This window comes from Prinia subflava, chromosome 24, assembly GCF_021018805.1.
Source record: "Prinia subflava isolate CZ2003 ecotype Zambia chromosome 24, Cam_Psub_1.2, whole genome shotgun sequence".
Classification (NCBI taxonomy): domain Eukaryota; kingdom Metazoa; phylum Chordata; class Aves; order Passeriformes; family Cisticolidae; genus Prinia; species Prinia subflava.
In genome coordinates this window covers 6,544,394-6,559,650 of record NC_086270.1, presented here as the reverse complement: position 1 = coordinate 6,559,650, position 15,257 = coordinate 6,544,394, and the positions used below count along the sequence as shown (strand labels likewise).

The 15,257-nt window shown below is 56.1% G+C and overlaps 1 protein-coding gene across 2 annotated transcripts in view; it reads left to right on the top strand.

Annotated features, from left to right (window-relative positions):
• The first annotated feature begins 581 nt into the window (after window positions 1-581).
• The window catches only part of PTPRU (protein tyrosine phosphatase receptor type U), a 57,014-nt gene continuing 42,338 nt past the window's right edge, over window positions 582-15,257 (top strand). The window contains exon 1 of one of the 2 annotated variants that reach the window (XM_063419181.1): window positions 582-780. In XM_063419181.1, coding sequence (XP_063275251.1) covers window positions 708-780 — 73 coding nt within the window. In that variant the 5' untranslated portion in view covers window positions 582-707. Of the gene's footprint in view, window positions 781-2,679; window positions 2,699-15,257 lie in introns of those variants that run through there. The other variant, XM_063419182.1, reaches the window with a different exon arrangement.

Below are 15,257 nucleotides of genomic sequence, written 5' to 3'. Positions count from 1 at the left end.
CACCCCCCAAGCAAGAGGCACTCCCGGGCAGCTCAGGCCCCTCTCCCCCGGCACCGGAGACCTCCCCTCCCTTATCCGTGCACCACCCTCAGTCCCGTGATTCCCGGGACCCCCATCTCCCGCCTCCCCTGAGAGTTCCTCTCTCCTGGTACCGGAGTTCCTCTCTCCTGGTACCGGATATCCCGCTCCTCGCGCCTCCCGGTACAGGAGAACCCCCCCTACCCACGCACCGCCCCCCCCATCTTCCCCCGTAATTCCCGGTACCGCCCCTCTCCCCGAACCCCCCGGTACGGGAGAACCTCCTCCCTCAGCCGAGCGCCGCCCTCCGCCCCCAGCTCCCGGGACCCCTCCCCACCTCTGCTCTCCCCCGGTACCGGAGAACCTCCCCAATCCCCCCGTAACTCCCGGGACCGCCCCCCCCCCCGCTGCCCCCAAACTTCCCCGGCACCATCGCTCGTGTCCGCCAGGGGGCGCCGCCGCCCCGCCCGCCGTTGCCGTTCCCGGTACCGGCGCCCCCCCCCGCGCGCCCCCCCCCCCACGGGCGGCGGTGACGTCACGGCGGGCGCGAGCCGCCGCCGCCGGTATTTGAGGCGCGGGGCGGGCGCGGGGCCCCGCTGCGCCCCCGCCGCGCCGGAACCGCGGGCGCGCAGCGGCGGCGGCGGCCACGGGCACGGCCCCGCCGCCCCCCGCCCGGCACCGGCCGCACCATGCGGAGCGCCCGGGCGCTGCTGCTCGCTCTCGCCCTGCGGGTCTACGCGCTGGACACCGAGACGCCCGCCGGTAGGAACGGAGCGCGGTGTGTGCCCCGGGGACAGGGGATCCTGCTCGCTCGGCGCGGTTCCGGGGCCCCGTCGCTCCCGGAGCGCGGAAGGTGCCGCCCGTCCCGCCGCCACCTGTTCCCACCAGAGGGTCCCCGAACCGCCTCGGGACCCTCGTCCTCCATGAAACCACGGGGATCCCGCCTTCCTCTCCTCCGAGTACCGGCAAGGGGGCTCCTCTTGCCTGCGTGCCCCCACCCCCCCTTCCCCCTTCCGCCACCGGGGGAAGTTTTCCCTGCCGGGGGTGCGGTGGCCGGGGGGGTCTCGGCGGCGCCCCCCGCCCCGAGGATGCTCCGCCGAACGCGGCCCCGCGGCTCCCGCTCGCTCCCGGTACCGGGGCCGCCGTCTGACCCTCCCCCTCTACTCCCGCCGCACCCCGGGAGGGAAAACTTCCCCCGGTGGCGGCGGGGGCAGCGCGGGCGAGAGGAGCCCTCATGCCGGTACCGGGAGCGCGGCGGGGTCCCGATGGTTTCACTGGGGCCGCCGAGGGGAGGCTGGGGACCCTCCGGCACGAACAGGTGGCGGCCGCGGCGGCTCCGGTCGCAGCCTCCCGGCTCTCGTGCTGCGGGCGTACCGGGGGAGTTGTACCGAAATACGATCGATCAATTAATTTGATTAATTTACATTTTTTTTCCCTCCTCCTGAGCACCCCGGCGCTGAGCCCTGCGCCCCCAGGGACCCCCCGGGTAGGGGCTGGGGAAGAGCTAGTGCAGGGGGACGGCAACGCGCTCCCGATCCCTCCGGGAAGCTGGAACGGGCTTGGGTGCTGCGGGGAATGGGAATTTGGGGCTCCCGAAGAGCTACCGGGGGCTGCGAGCGGTTTTTGGGGAAACGGGTAATTGGTGCCTCGCTCCAAGGGGTCCCGGGTACTGTCGCCACTAGCTCCTAGGTGATGCTGATCACATTAAAGTGTATTTTTGCCTAGTTCTTTGATTTTTTAACCTTTAAATCCAAGCGGCTCACCTTCACGCAGTCCCTATGGTGGTGGTGCATTGATTTTGTTTTTTTGGGTAGTGGCGTTTCTCCAAAGATTTTAAGTAGTGACACCCATCAGCAGAAAACAAGCTGCGGCTGCCCCGTGCGGTGGGGATGGGTGGGGGGATGGAGAGACGATGGTGGGGGGGTGGGGGGGATGTGAAGCCGTCGAGGCTCCCCTGGCTCATGCGGGAAATGCGGAGGGAATGGGTTTGTATTTGGGGGGGGGAGGTTGTGTGCTGGGGAAACTGCTGCTCTGAGCAAGGAGCAATGGGGAAATTGAGGCACGGAGCTGGCGGGGGGCTCAGTGCTCCGCTGGAGTAAGGGGGCTCTGTCCCCCCCCGTCCCGCCCCCCCTCCCGGTTTCAGAGGGGGGGAGTTTGGGGTTTGCTGCTCCCCAGCCCTGGTGGGTGATGCTCTGGTGGCTATCAGGGCTGAGCTGCCGCAGCCCGTGAGGGGCTGGAGGGGCAGTGGTGGGGACGCGCTGGAGCCTGGGGGGGCTTTGTGGGGAGGGTCCCCTCCTGAGCATATCCTTTTCCCTCCGTGAGTTCCCTTCCCTGCAGGACGGCACTGGCAAAGGGCAGGGTCGGGAATGCTGCTGGTGTAAATCAGGAGTGTGTTTGCTCCATTTCCCTCGCAGAGGCAGAGCAGGCTCAGCTCCGCAGCGGAGCTGGAGGGACTGGATCTAGCTGGAGGTGAGGGGTCTGCTGCCAGTCCCCCTGCTCCACTGCAGGCAGCTTTTCACCTGGATCTGTTCTTCGCTCCTGCTGATGTGGCTTGGCCGGCTGTGCAGAGGTTGCCCGGCTAGTCCCTGGGGCTGCACAGTGGGCAGGGCTGGGAAAAAAAATATTTAAGCCATTTTTGCAAGTGCTCTGGGCCGCTGGGGACGACCAGCTGCTTGTCTCGGTGGGTATTTTCAGGAGGTGGGGTTTTTTAGCTGTGCCTTTGCGAAGAAGGGGCTCATTGTGCTCCCTCAATAGGTGGGGAAGGGCACAGGGAGGAACCGGGATGCACTGGTGACAGCTCCCTATGGTGTCGGGGTGTTCTTTGCTCCTTCCTGCAGCCTTCAAACTTCTCTAGTTCATGAAGGTTTCGCAGTGCCAGAGCTGTCATTGCTGGCCAGTTGTGCTTGTCACGGAGGCACTGGCTGACCCCCGAACTGAGTGATGCCTGGTGTGGTGTCAGCTGGCTGGCACGGGTACCTGTGCTTGGCACCAGCGGCCTTTGCCAGCCCCATCTCTCCTCCCTGAGCTCTTTGCAGCAGGACACGGAGCCTTTTCCCTGCTGGGAGGCCGTGGAGCCGCCTGGCTCGCAGGGCTCCGCGCTGGGCCCGGGGGCAGCAGGTTGTGCGGGCTCAGGTATTTGCCTCTGCTTTTTGCCTTCCCTGCCAGGAAAGGTGGATGTGGCAATTGAGGATGTGTTGGGGGCGTGATTGGACTGAGTGATGTTTCCCAACCCAAATGATTCCATGGTAAGGTGCACCTCTGTTTCTCCGTGTTGCACCCCAAGGATTCAGCAATGGGCTGCTCAGGGGTCCCAGCCCGTGCTCCCCGTGCCCCCGCGCTCTTTTCGGGTGGTGGGGACACGCGATGGGGACACACAGCCCTAGTGCTGGTGGCACTCCTGCCGGAATTGTGCGGGAGCTGTTTGCGCTCCGCTCCGACTTCGTTAGCAGCAATTAAGCAAATCAAATGTTTGGGTTTGCAGTTTCCATTTGGGAGGTTGGGATTGCCAGGGAGCCCTGGGCTGGGGCTGGTGCCGTCTCCGGAGGCTCTCAGGCTGCGGGGGGGGTGGAGGAGATGGCTGCCGGCCGTGGTGACCGGCTGGGGTCGGTACGGGGGACAGGGCCCGCGGCGTCCCCGTCCCTGGGGGCAGCGCTGGCGGGAGGTGGCGCGGGTGACGCTGACCCCGCCGCGGCGGTGCCGTCTCGCTCGAGTGAATGGGAAGGGCCGAGCAGACGCCGCTCCCGGGGCCGGGGCTGGGGTCGGGCGCGGGGCAGGGCCCGCCCGTTAACGGTCCCGGCGCTCGGGAGGAGGGGAGGGATCAGCCGGGGATGCTCGTGGAAGGGGTCAGGAGCAGGGATGTCCCTGGCTGCTGCTGGCAGTCAGGGGCAGCGTTTTGTGTGCTCAGCTGCCTGATGCTGCTCTTCTAGCGCTTTTCCCGGTGTTTGTTTCTCTCCACCTGGCTGTCCATGGGCTCTCCCGTGCCAAGGCATTTTTATTCTCCCCACCCTGCCTTCACCAAGCACATAAAATATGCGAGAACGTTACATTTTCCTTGTCAGCTTGTTTCAGGCTTTTTTTTTTTTTTTTTTTCCTCTTGCCTGTTCTGCCGTGCCAGGGAAGAAACTCTTCCTCTTGTTTGCTTCTCCGTGTGTTTTTAATGCCCTGGAAATGCCGTGCCCTTTCCCAGAGCGCCCAGACAGTGCAAACACCCTTGAGGCTCCTGGCATTGGATGCTCTGGAAAATCCTGTTGACATGCCCAGGTGTGCCCAGGGCAGAGATTTCTGGCTCCTGAGCCCTTGGCTCTCCAGTGTGTGCAGAGGGACACTGGAATGTGGTGGATTTTCACTATCCATGAGGGAGAAGCAGAATTTAGGGAGGCTCCGAGTGACGCTGATTCTCCTGGATGGACTTCTCCCTCTGGCTCTGTATCTGCAGCTCTGTGGTGGAGCCTGGCAGTGCCTGGTTTTTTTTCTCCCCCATCAAGACTTGCAGTTGCATTTGTTTCATTTTTACCCTTTTCTTCTTGTTCCAAAACTCCTGTTTCATGTTTTTCCTCTGGGTGCCTGGACCTGCCCTGGCCCCTGGAACAGGGATGCTGGTGAGTCACCTCCTGGCCCACAATGCACATTTTTTCTTTTGTTATCTAAACTAAGAAAAACCAGCCCTATTCCAGCTTCCCTGGGAGCTTTCCCAGAATAAAGCCTACAGGATCACAGCCCTGGGGAGGAGGGACACCCCCTGGAAGACCAAGACAGGTGCTTGTTGGTGGCTTTAACCCCTGTCCTGCCTGTGACAACCTCCTTGCTGCCTGTTGATGTTGGTTTTTCCCTTGGCTGCACCTGAGATGGAGCTTTTCCATCACTTCATCACCCAATCCTTGCTCTGCAGAGGGGCTGGGAGCTCTGAGCACCCCCAAATGCCCCCTAACAATCTTTTCCTGGCTGCAGTCCTGTCTGCAGGGATTTGCTGCTTTGCTTTGGGCGGTCGTGTGAGGGTTAAGCACAAGGGGCTGGAGGCAGAGGAAGGCAAATCCCTGATGAATTCCTGGGAGCTGGGAGGTAGCACAGGCTCTGGAGAGCCTTATCGACATAGCCCTGCCATGTGCCTGCTTAAACCTCCATAAATAAGCTATTTAATAATTATTAACATGCACTATAATTGTCTTATTAGACATGTCTGGGAACCTTTAGTTACTGCGTGATAAAATATCAAGATTCCCAAACCTCTTCTCCCACATGGCAACTTGGGATATGCTTTGCAGCTTTCCTTGGATCCTGCTCTCCCATTCCAGCCTGGAGACCCCTCCTTGTACTCGGTCAAACTGAGGCTTTCCCCTCTGGACAAGAAGGATTCCCAACAATTATTCCTCTGGAACTAATTGCCTCCTCGTTGGCAGCCCCAAAATAAATAGGTCCTGAATATGAAGCTTCTACTTTCTGCTGCAGGTGACCTGGCAGGAGCTGCTGCTGCTTTTGCCCCCACTGGGGTGGATGTGGGTGTGTGATGGGGTGGGGAGGGGGTGCCAGCCTGCGTCTGCTTGGCTGGAGTGGTCCTGGGGACACGGGATCTGCTCCTTTTTGCCAGGTGAAGGGTGTCTCTGGGGAGTGGCTGTAGAGCTGGCAGGTGCCAGAGGGACTTTCCTGTGTGTTCCTGAGCTGTTGCTGCCCTGGGAGTGGCAGGTTCTGCACCTTCTGCCTGGATCAAAAGCCAAAGTCCAGCTCTACCAGCTGCTACAAGGCAAAGGCAGAGGAGCTTTTGCCTCTGGAGCAGCCCTTTTCCCCTCCCTGCTGCCAGCACTGAGGGCTAACATGTCAGCTGCCCTTTGCAGCTGTTATTTTATGTATTTTTTTAAAATCAAGAGTGTTGTTCCTGCTTGCTGGGTGGTTGTTGGCTGCAGCTCATTCCTTACTCCTTGTGTGCTGCTGCAGGTCCTGCCTGGGTGTCACAGCCCAGGTCTGCAGCTCCTGCCTGGGCACTGGTGGGGAGAACAGGATTGCTGCATGTTTAAGGGGCCCATGCTGTGCACCCCAATTTCTCCCACCTGGAGAGTGAATCCAAGCATGGACTGTGGCAAGCCAGGCTGGGGCTGTCCCTGTCTCATGTCCCTGCATGCCTCTGCCTCAGCACCCAAATCTGGGTGCTGGTGCTCTGCTTGCAGGACAGCAGAACTGCCCCTGTGCCATGGAGTTCCAAGGGGTGCAGGGGCTGTTCCTGTGGGTGCCTGGCCACCGGGTTGCTGCTTGCTCCAGAGAGGAGCCTGGGCTGCAGTGAGAACGCCAGGAATGCAGCGCTCCTGCATTTTGGGGCTCAGTGGGCTCTCAGTGTGTGACCTTGACTGTATGACAGATTCACAGCTGGAAGGAACCTCTTGACTGGCTTTGGCCATAAATTTGTTATTTCCTGACCTTCCTGCCTCCCAAAATGCTCCAGATATTGAGGAACTGGAGGAGGGTCAGGGACGGTGCTTGGTGCCCCTTTGGCACTTGGCTGACCCCAGTGTCCCGCAGCAGGGGTGGTGGCCCCAGCTCGGGGTTGGGGGGCTCTGGGCAGCCCTGTTGCTGAAAGCGAGGGCAGGGATGTGCCTGCCATGGCCCCTGTTGCTGGGGTCCCCACTGCCCACCCAGGGCAGGCCCTGACTGGGAGCTAGGAAAGCCCCCACCCTGCCAGCGATGCAGTGGGAGCAGGGTGTTGCACTGCAGCTGGGGGGTGGGATTATGTTGCAGCTGGAGCAACTCCCTGAATATTTTTGTCATACACAATTTTTTTATGCCTTTTTAAAAATTGGACTTGAAAAATACTGGCAAATCACTTGTGACAGGGTGGCTGCGCTAGCACAGCCCCCCCAGCTCCCTGCAGCCTTCCTGGACTGCCAGAGGGTCCATCCTTCCCTGTTCCAGGGGCTGTGCTAGTGCTGGGGAGCCCTAAATTAACCAACAACTGCTGTGGCTCCCTGGAGTCCCCATGTGGATCCAGCCTTTCCTGACATCATTAAGTTAATCAGGATTGTGGCTGCGATGGGGCAGCAGGAGATGCTCTGAGGATGAGGGACAGGGACACTGATGACCTGATGAGTCTTAACGAGGCCACTGCCCCCACAGCCCTGCTCAGGAGACAGGCCCTGGTGACCCCTGGTTGTTTGAGCCTGTGTGCTGCTCTGTGCTGAAGGTCTTCAGTCTGATTAGCCCAGCTAGCCAAGCCGAGGAGCACGTGTGGCTCCGGTCCAGCACTCGGACCCTCAGCTGCTGGGCACGCCCGCTGGGGCAGGATCTCACCAGAGGCGAGTGGTGGCCAATCTAGAAGAGGAGATGAATCACTTGCTGTGGCCCAGCTGCTCCCCCAGAGCGGAGGGCTTGACTTTGGGGCACTGGCCGAGGGATCTTCCTGCCGTGTCCTGACAGATGTGAGAATGGCTTTTCTCCAGAGGAGATGGAACATTGTGGCCACTTGCTTATGAAGGCAAAAGCAGGTGGAGGGATGGACTACAGCAAACTGCATTCCTTTGCCTGGATGGATTTGGAGGTGCCTGTGGAGCTGCTGTGGTTTTGGGGGTGCTCTGTGGGGCTCCTCAGGGTGCAGCCCCCTCTCTGTCCTGTGCTGTGTGACCCTGGAGCCTTGGGTTCCTCCAAAAAGCTGTGATGGTGGAGGGTTCAACAGCAGCAATTATCAAGGCTGGTCCGGAAGACCCACCCAAGGATGGTGTCTCCTCCAAAGTCCTTTCCTGCTGCTGGCAGCCCACCCATGGGCATGAGGACCTGTCACAGCCCCACACACCCTTGGGTGCCACGTCCTTGTCCCCTGCCGGCACATCCCCTGCACTGACACCCTAGATAATTAGCTGCTTAAATGCTCTTTCCTTAATTGCCAAGTGCTTCAATGTTAATTGAATTAGTGCAGGTGGGTAATCCTGGGCACCCCCTGGCACCTCAAAGTGCTCACTGGCACATCTGGTTCTGTGGTTTTGGTGTCAATGGGGCACCTGCCTCTGCACCCTGTGGAGGCGGGTGCTGGAGCTTTCCAGTGTGTTTTTGGGGAAGGAGCAGCTTGGGGAGTGACTTTGGAAGCCCCTCAATGCCAGGGCAGACTCTGAACTCTCCCTGTGCTGCAGGTTCAGCTGCTGCCCTTCTGGGGCTCTTCCCAAGGACTCTTCTATTTCTGTTATTATTTCTACTTATTTTTACTGTATTTTCATCCGTCTGCTGAGTGATAATATCCCATTGATTTTCTGCAGCCAGCAACCAGCCTGCTTTCCCCGGATTATAACAATATTAAACTAAAGCAGTGCATCTCCATGTTGGGCTATTTCTCTTTATATCAGCTGAACTTTTTATTTAGTCTCTCACCCAGGCTCTTGTCTGGGGAGCTGCTGGCTCTGAATGACATTTCTCTGTGCAGGAGGCTGTCTCCTGCCTTCCTTCCCATAGAATGGTGGTTGCAGCTGGTCAGGAATGGGGGAATGGGAGCTGGCATCTGTCTGGGGCAGGATGTGTGTAGGGAGGAGGTGGGAGGTGCTGGGCATTGGGATTTCATGGGGTTGCCGGGTCTTGTGTGCACTTCTGGCACTGCAGGGACTCCTCAGTTATTCCTGCACACTTAGTGTCGTCCCAGAGTTTTTGCTGGCATGTGTTGAGAGTGCTGCAGGTCAGGATGGATGGATGCCCAGCCAGTGCTGACTGGGGTGGCTGAGCCAAATTCATGGACTGGTAAAAACAAAGCTGTTTTTTCTGGCCTTGATTTGCCATTTCCTTACCCTTGCCTGGCTGAAGGGTGCCTGGCATGGTCCAGCATGCTCTCCAGAGCTGTGACAGACTTGCTAGTCACAGGGTTTCTTGTAATTCCTCCTGTGAGAGCTCCTGCCTTTAGCTTCCCATTCCACAGCAGAGGTTCAGCTCAGCCCCAGCGCTGGTGGTGGCTGTGCCCATGTCACACGCTGTCACCTTCCAGCCCCGTGTCAGTCAGCCTACACCCACACTGCTGCTCTGGCTCTGCTGGTGACATGGAAGGAGGAGGAGGGTGATGACCTGGATTTTGCATGACACTGAGCCTTATTCCTCTTCTCCCCTTTTATCCCACCTGGGCTGGCAGGGATGCTGGGCATGGTGGGAATGCTCTGGCCCCATGGCCAGATGGGGGCTGAGGGCTCTCTTGCTCCATTCCCTGCCCTGAAAGGCCATAAAAGACCCTCAGAGCTGCCTCCCAAGGCCCCCCCAGTGCTGGCACATGCTCCATCCTGGGAGGATGAGCCTCTCAGTACCCCACTCCCACATCCATCGCTGTGAGATGTGGGACCTGCTGTGGGAGGGGAGACTGAGGGTTCCCCGCTTTTAATCCCCTGCAGAATGAGCTTGGTTTGGAAGACTTGGGTTCTCCCATGATTTCTGCAGCTGGTGTTGGAGTCCCCCAGAGCTTTGGTGGTGCTGCTGTGTCCTGGGGCAGCTGCTTTTCCTGCCTGAATTCATGCCAAGGCATGAACTGTGTGTCCTCAGGCATCCCCTGAAAGCAGCGTGTGCCCCCTGGGCCTCATGCTCCTGGTCTCTCTGGGTCCCTGGGCATGTGGGGGCCTCAGCAGGGACCTGGGGGACTTGATAGTAACAAAGGAACCCAGGGATGAGATTCCTGCTGCCTTTTCCAGTTCACTTTAATTTGTTACCTTTTTTTCCCCCGAGGTGTCGCACAGCTCCGCAGCCCGTGAGCTGTAATTGCACAGGGAGCGATCGATAATGGCAGGACAGAGGCTGCCAACAGGCTTCCAAAGGTTTCCTGCCTTGTTTTTCTTCCCACGGAGTCCAAGAGGCAGCACTGACAATGTTAATTAAGTGATGGTTCATTATTAAAGCACTTGTGCTGCAGGTTAGTGGCCCCCTGGCTGTCAGCTCAAGGGTGTTTTTGTGCTGCAGGACCTCTCTTGAGCAGGGTTTGAGTTGCAGAGTGATGCTGGTCCTTCCTTGGGAGCAGCACTGGCCAGATCTGGGTAATGGGCATGAACAGCCCTTGGATGCGATGTTAAATCCCCACATCCCCTCTGGGCATGGAGCTAAAACCTCCTGGCTTGTGCCCCTCAGCATTTCCAGAGCAGCCAGGGGTGTGCCCTCCAGGGAGACACTCCTGGTGTGTCGCCAGGAGTTTTCCTAGTTTTCTGAGCTTTCATATTAAAGTAGTTTTCACTTCTCATGCTCTGTTCATGCAAACGAAGTTGTTTTTTGTGAACACTGTCATTGTTTTGCATTCTTCTTGATGAGAGGAGAGTGTTGGTTGACAGTCTGTTTGACCAATGTGGTTGAGAGGTGGGAATCCACCCTCCAATCCACAGTCACCTTTCTACAAGTATTGAATGGAATGAAATAAACAAATCAGGGCCTTTTGGCCCCTGCTCTGATTTTTGCAGAGTTCCAAGTGTCTGTGTGGTCATTTCAGCATGGTGACAGTGACACTGGTGCCATCTGCAGGGTAATGCAGTGCCAGGAATGCTGATCCCCGTGGAGCTGAGAGCGCCTGGCACTGCAGTTGGCAGCTGGATTTGCCTCAAGGAAGGATTCTGGCAAGATTAATTATTCCCCCTTTGCTTTTAAATGCATTTTCACCACACAGTGATGTATGGCACACTTGGTCCTTGCCCAAGCACAAGCAGTCCCTGCAGCGTTGCAAAGTCTTTGGAGTTGTATTTTCCCATTTGTGTTTGCTTCAAAATGTCTGTAATGAATCCAGGTTTGCCAATTCTCTCCCATCCCTGGGGTTCCTTGGAGGCTGCTGGGACTGGATACTTGCTGCAGGAGGTTTGACAACTCCTTGGGGACCTTCAGGTTAAAGTCCTAAAAGTCTTTACCAGTTAAAAAAAAAAAAAAAAAAAGTGGAGGGGGGGGAAAGGAGGTTTATGTCTTCTGTAGTTGCTAGCAGATGGATATTGTTCTCTAGGCCTGCATGTTCCAAACACTGAGGTTATCAGGCATAAGTGACTTATTATGCAAATTCTCCTTCTTAATATCTGGCTGCTCTCTCCCTGGAATTGAATTGGCCAAACCCCACACGTTCCTGGAGCTGCTAATGTTTACACATTAGCTTCTCTGGCTAATATACAAGGCTTCAAGTTGAAAATTGATGTTTCTTACAGCTGAGCAAATTATTTTTCTATTAAATACAATATTTAAAATGATTTGGGGAACCAAAACAAACTACTGGTGAGAATTCTAATGATGCTGCTTTCCATATTCTTCCAATCAGCTTTTATTGGGGCTGAGAAATCAATGATGTTTCTATTAAAAGTTTCTCTTTGGTAGAAATGGGGAGCAGAGGAGCAGGGAGGGAGTTTGTCTACATTTCCAGGGTGTGATGCACAGAAACTCTTCTGGTGTTGTGCCTGTGCCCCAGGCCCTTTGCATGTGCCAAGTGCAGCTGCAGAGGGATTCAGCTCTGCTTTCGGCTGGAAGAGATTTTTCCCAGTGCAATCCTGGGGTGTTTGGGCTTGGCTGTGGAGCTGCTGTTGTACCTGGCCTGGTGGGGTTCCCTGGCAGTGTGAGATGTTGGGGTGCTGACACACAGGACCCTCTCCCAGTCTGGATTTTCCCACTGAGCTGGATTCCTCAGTGCCAAACAGCCCCTGCCCCAGTAACAACCCACTGCTGGGAATCTGAGCCCCCTGCAGATGGAAATGATCCCAGATCCCCTAACCTTGCCCAGGAGCCTGTGGGATGCTGTGTACAGGATCTCACTGGCTGAGAAGTGCATCTAATTTTAGATCAATTGCAGAATGCGCTCCCTGTCGCCCGTGTCTGCTGGCACCCGGAGGGAACAGCTCCCAGCATTTCCTTCCTGGGGCACGTTCCCGTGGGAGTGTGCAAGGAAAGCACCTTTAAATAGCAGCTGGGATCTGCGAGGTGCAAGGCTGGCTCTGCTCCGGGGGTGCTGGGGAGGGATGGCACCTTGCTGGGATCTGCTGGAGCTGTGGTTCTGTATTCCAGCAAACCTAGCTCCCTGGGCTTTCTGCCATCCTTGGGTGATCCTGGGCTGCCCGTGTTCTGGGACTTCGCCACATCCCCTCCGTGCCTCAATTTCCTGATTTGCAGCAGCTCATTGACTATTTATCCTGTGTAAAGAGCTTCATCCTTTGGTGCAGACAAAGAGCATCTTCCTCATGTGTGTTTAAGAGGAGAGGTCTTGGGTGTGATAGTTTGGGGGTGTGCAACTGTGAAGCCTCTGGCTCCATCTCTTCTCCTGGGAGGCAGTGAAAACTCCAGATTTGATGACAAGAGAGCTCTGTTCACCCCCTGCCACGTCTCAGTGTGGTCAGATGATGGTTTCACTCTGCAGGGTATTTGCACTTGGCTGCCAGGGCAGTGTGGCATGTGTCCTGTGGATACCTGAATCCTCCTCATTTCCTGCTCAGAATTACTTTGGGTGAAGGACTGGAGCTGTTGGAAAAGGCCATGAATAAAAAATTTATCTTGCTCTGAAAGATGACCAGTGTTATCTCCCCTGGCTGCTGCCTGTGCCTTGGGGTGCTGTGGCTTGTACTCTTAAGATGCTGCACCCCAGAGATGACCATGGGGCTGATCCAGTCCTGTCTAAGCCAGAGTGGGAGCAAAATGGGATTTTTTTCCCATCAGGACAGGTATCCTGTGTGGCTGCACCATATTTTTTGGCTCTAGGGAAGCAGCACTTTATAAAGTTTTGGTATGAACCCATTTTTCATAAAGCCTCTCCCCATTTTGGGACATTATTGGTGTATTGTTCCTATCAGATGATGCCCCAGAGGGTGTTGGGTGGGGGAGAGCACAATCCTGCCATCCCGGATGGTGCCGGGCTGTGATCCCAATCCCGGATGGTGCTGGGGTGCCCTTTGGCACAGGAGCCTTCTCCAGTCTGCTCAGTAAAAGGCAAGAGAAGCCATGGATCATGTCTCATGGTGCAGGAGGTTAAACAGGAAAGGTTTAAGTGTGTAATTAACTTTGAAGCGAGAGCAGTGTAGACTCTGTGGATGAAAGAGCGCGGGGTGGGCTGTGGGCAGGCGGCCACGTTCCTCGGTGGCCATGGAGAATTAATTAGATGCTGTCCTTTGTACTTGGCTGTTTGGTCTTTCTTTTCCTCCCTCTTCTTTGTGAATCACTAGTCCCTCCCCAGATTTCCTCCTCTCCATCCCTGTAGAGGGGGATGCTGGGTGGCAGTGGTGCTCTTCTCCTTGGTGAATCCATCAAGCCATCTACTTTTCTTTCTTTTTAAGAAAATCTAGTCGTTCTGGTGTTTAACCCTCATGTTGGTGCCTGCTCTCTCAGCATGCCCTGGTGCTGCAGTGGTACCTGGGGGGATGCTAAGCCTGCTAACAGGCTCTCTGACAAACCCCAGGCCAGCTTTTTTTGCTTTCTTTCAAACAATTTTGCTTCATCTGGTGTTTAAACTCTACATTAGTGCCTGTCTCTCTGCTCTCTTCCGTCTGGGCACATAGTGGATCCATGGAGGTGGCAGCAGTACCTGGAGGAGGCTGAGCAGCACTGATCCCCATCTCCTTAGCAAATCTCTCAAACCACCTCTTTTTTATTTATTTTAAAAAAAATTCTGGTCCCTCTGGTGTTAAACCCCCATGTTGGTGCTCATACCTCTCTCTCCTCTGCCCAGCAATGCTGTGATGCTACGGGATTTTTGTGTGGGGTGCTTAACGGGGCACATCTCATCCTTGGCACAGGCTGCCTCTCGTGTGTGGGGCAGGATCTGTTTTCAGGGTGATGCAGGCAGCTTTGGGGTGTTCAGGCAGTGTCTCAGACACATCCCACCCCCGGGGGCAGACCTCCAGCTCCCTGCAGTATTTTTAGCTGCTGTCATGTTGGGATTTCACCTCCTGCGCTCGCTGCCTTCACCTCCGTGCCCGGAGCTGCTGTCACCCTGGCCTGGAGCCAGCCCAGGGAACCGGGAACTCCTTGGTTCATTTTCAGGGCGTATCCACACCCAGAACAGTCTCACCCAACGCCCACAGTCCCTGTCCAGCTGCCCTTGGGATGGAATAACCCTCCCACTGCTGCAGGCGGATATTTTGGGTTGCAGCCTCCCTGCCCTCCTTGCAAATGTCCTGATGAAACATTTTTTGCGGATTCCTCTGGGTTTCCCCTCTCTGACTTTCCACAGCTGCTGGAGCACCTCCAGCCACCTCCTGTGGAGTTGGGTTGTTGGCATTTAATTGCTCAAGTCTTGATTTTATCCCCTTAATCTTGTGATGAGGAGGGAGAACACGCTGGAGGTAGAGCTTCTCCCAGCCCTGTCCTTGGCTGGGGAGAGATGGTGCCAGAAGTATCCCATAAATAACTCTTGGAAAACCAAAGCTCTGTGAAACCCTTTGGCTTTTTTCCCTGTGTGTACAAATCATGGACAAATTAGTCAGGAAAATGGAGTGGCCAGTGGAACTGCCTTCATTTTGTGCCGTGGGTGGGAGGGAAGGCTGGGAAAAGCCATGGCAATAAACCTGTCCTTGGAGGGAGATGGATCAGCTGGGCCAGCACAATATCTGCTCTGTAATTGCATTTTAAACTTCTGGAGCCCAGGCATCATCTTGTGGGTGGCTGAGGATGCAGTTGTGGAGTGATGGAGCCATGGCTTGACAGCAGTGGCTGTGCTGGGAGTGGCAGTGGGATTTGGGTGGGGGGCTGCAGTCCAGGAGGAAGAGGAAGATACATATCTCATGATGTTTTCACCGGCTGGGAATAGTTTATTGGGGGTGAAGAAATCACTTTTCCCTGGGAAATGGGGCTCTGCCAGCCTGAAACATTGTCTCTGCTCTGGTTTCTCAGGCCAAAAAATAATCCCCCAAGAACAAATTTCTGCCTCCCAGAATATCCCGCTCAGCAGATCTTGGAAAGAAACACTTGGAATTTTTTTTTTTCTTTTAAATCACTTGGCACTTATTCTCTGACACTGTTTTATTTTGAAGTTTACTTTATTTTCCTTCCTTCCTGGAAAATTTTGACAGATTTGTGCTTTTCCTCCCATTGGAAAGTGCAGCCAAGTTCCAGACTCTAAAATCCGACACGTCTCGTGGTGAGAGCTGAGGACCAGGGGCTGTGCTGCGGGGGCGCATCCGCACGTGGGCTGGGCAGACGCTCCATTTCGGGAAGGGCTTTAAGAAAGCTGTGATGTCTCAGTGCCTCCAGACATATGAATAGGAGAGAATTTGCTTTCAGTTTTTAAAAAGAAGTTTCTTACGGCTCGGAGAGGAAAAAACAGTTGGCGATGGAGCTGTAATGTGCCCTCGTGCTTTAAAAAA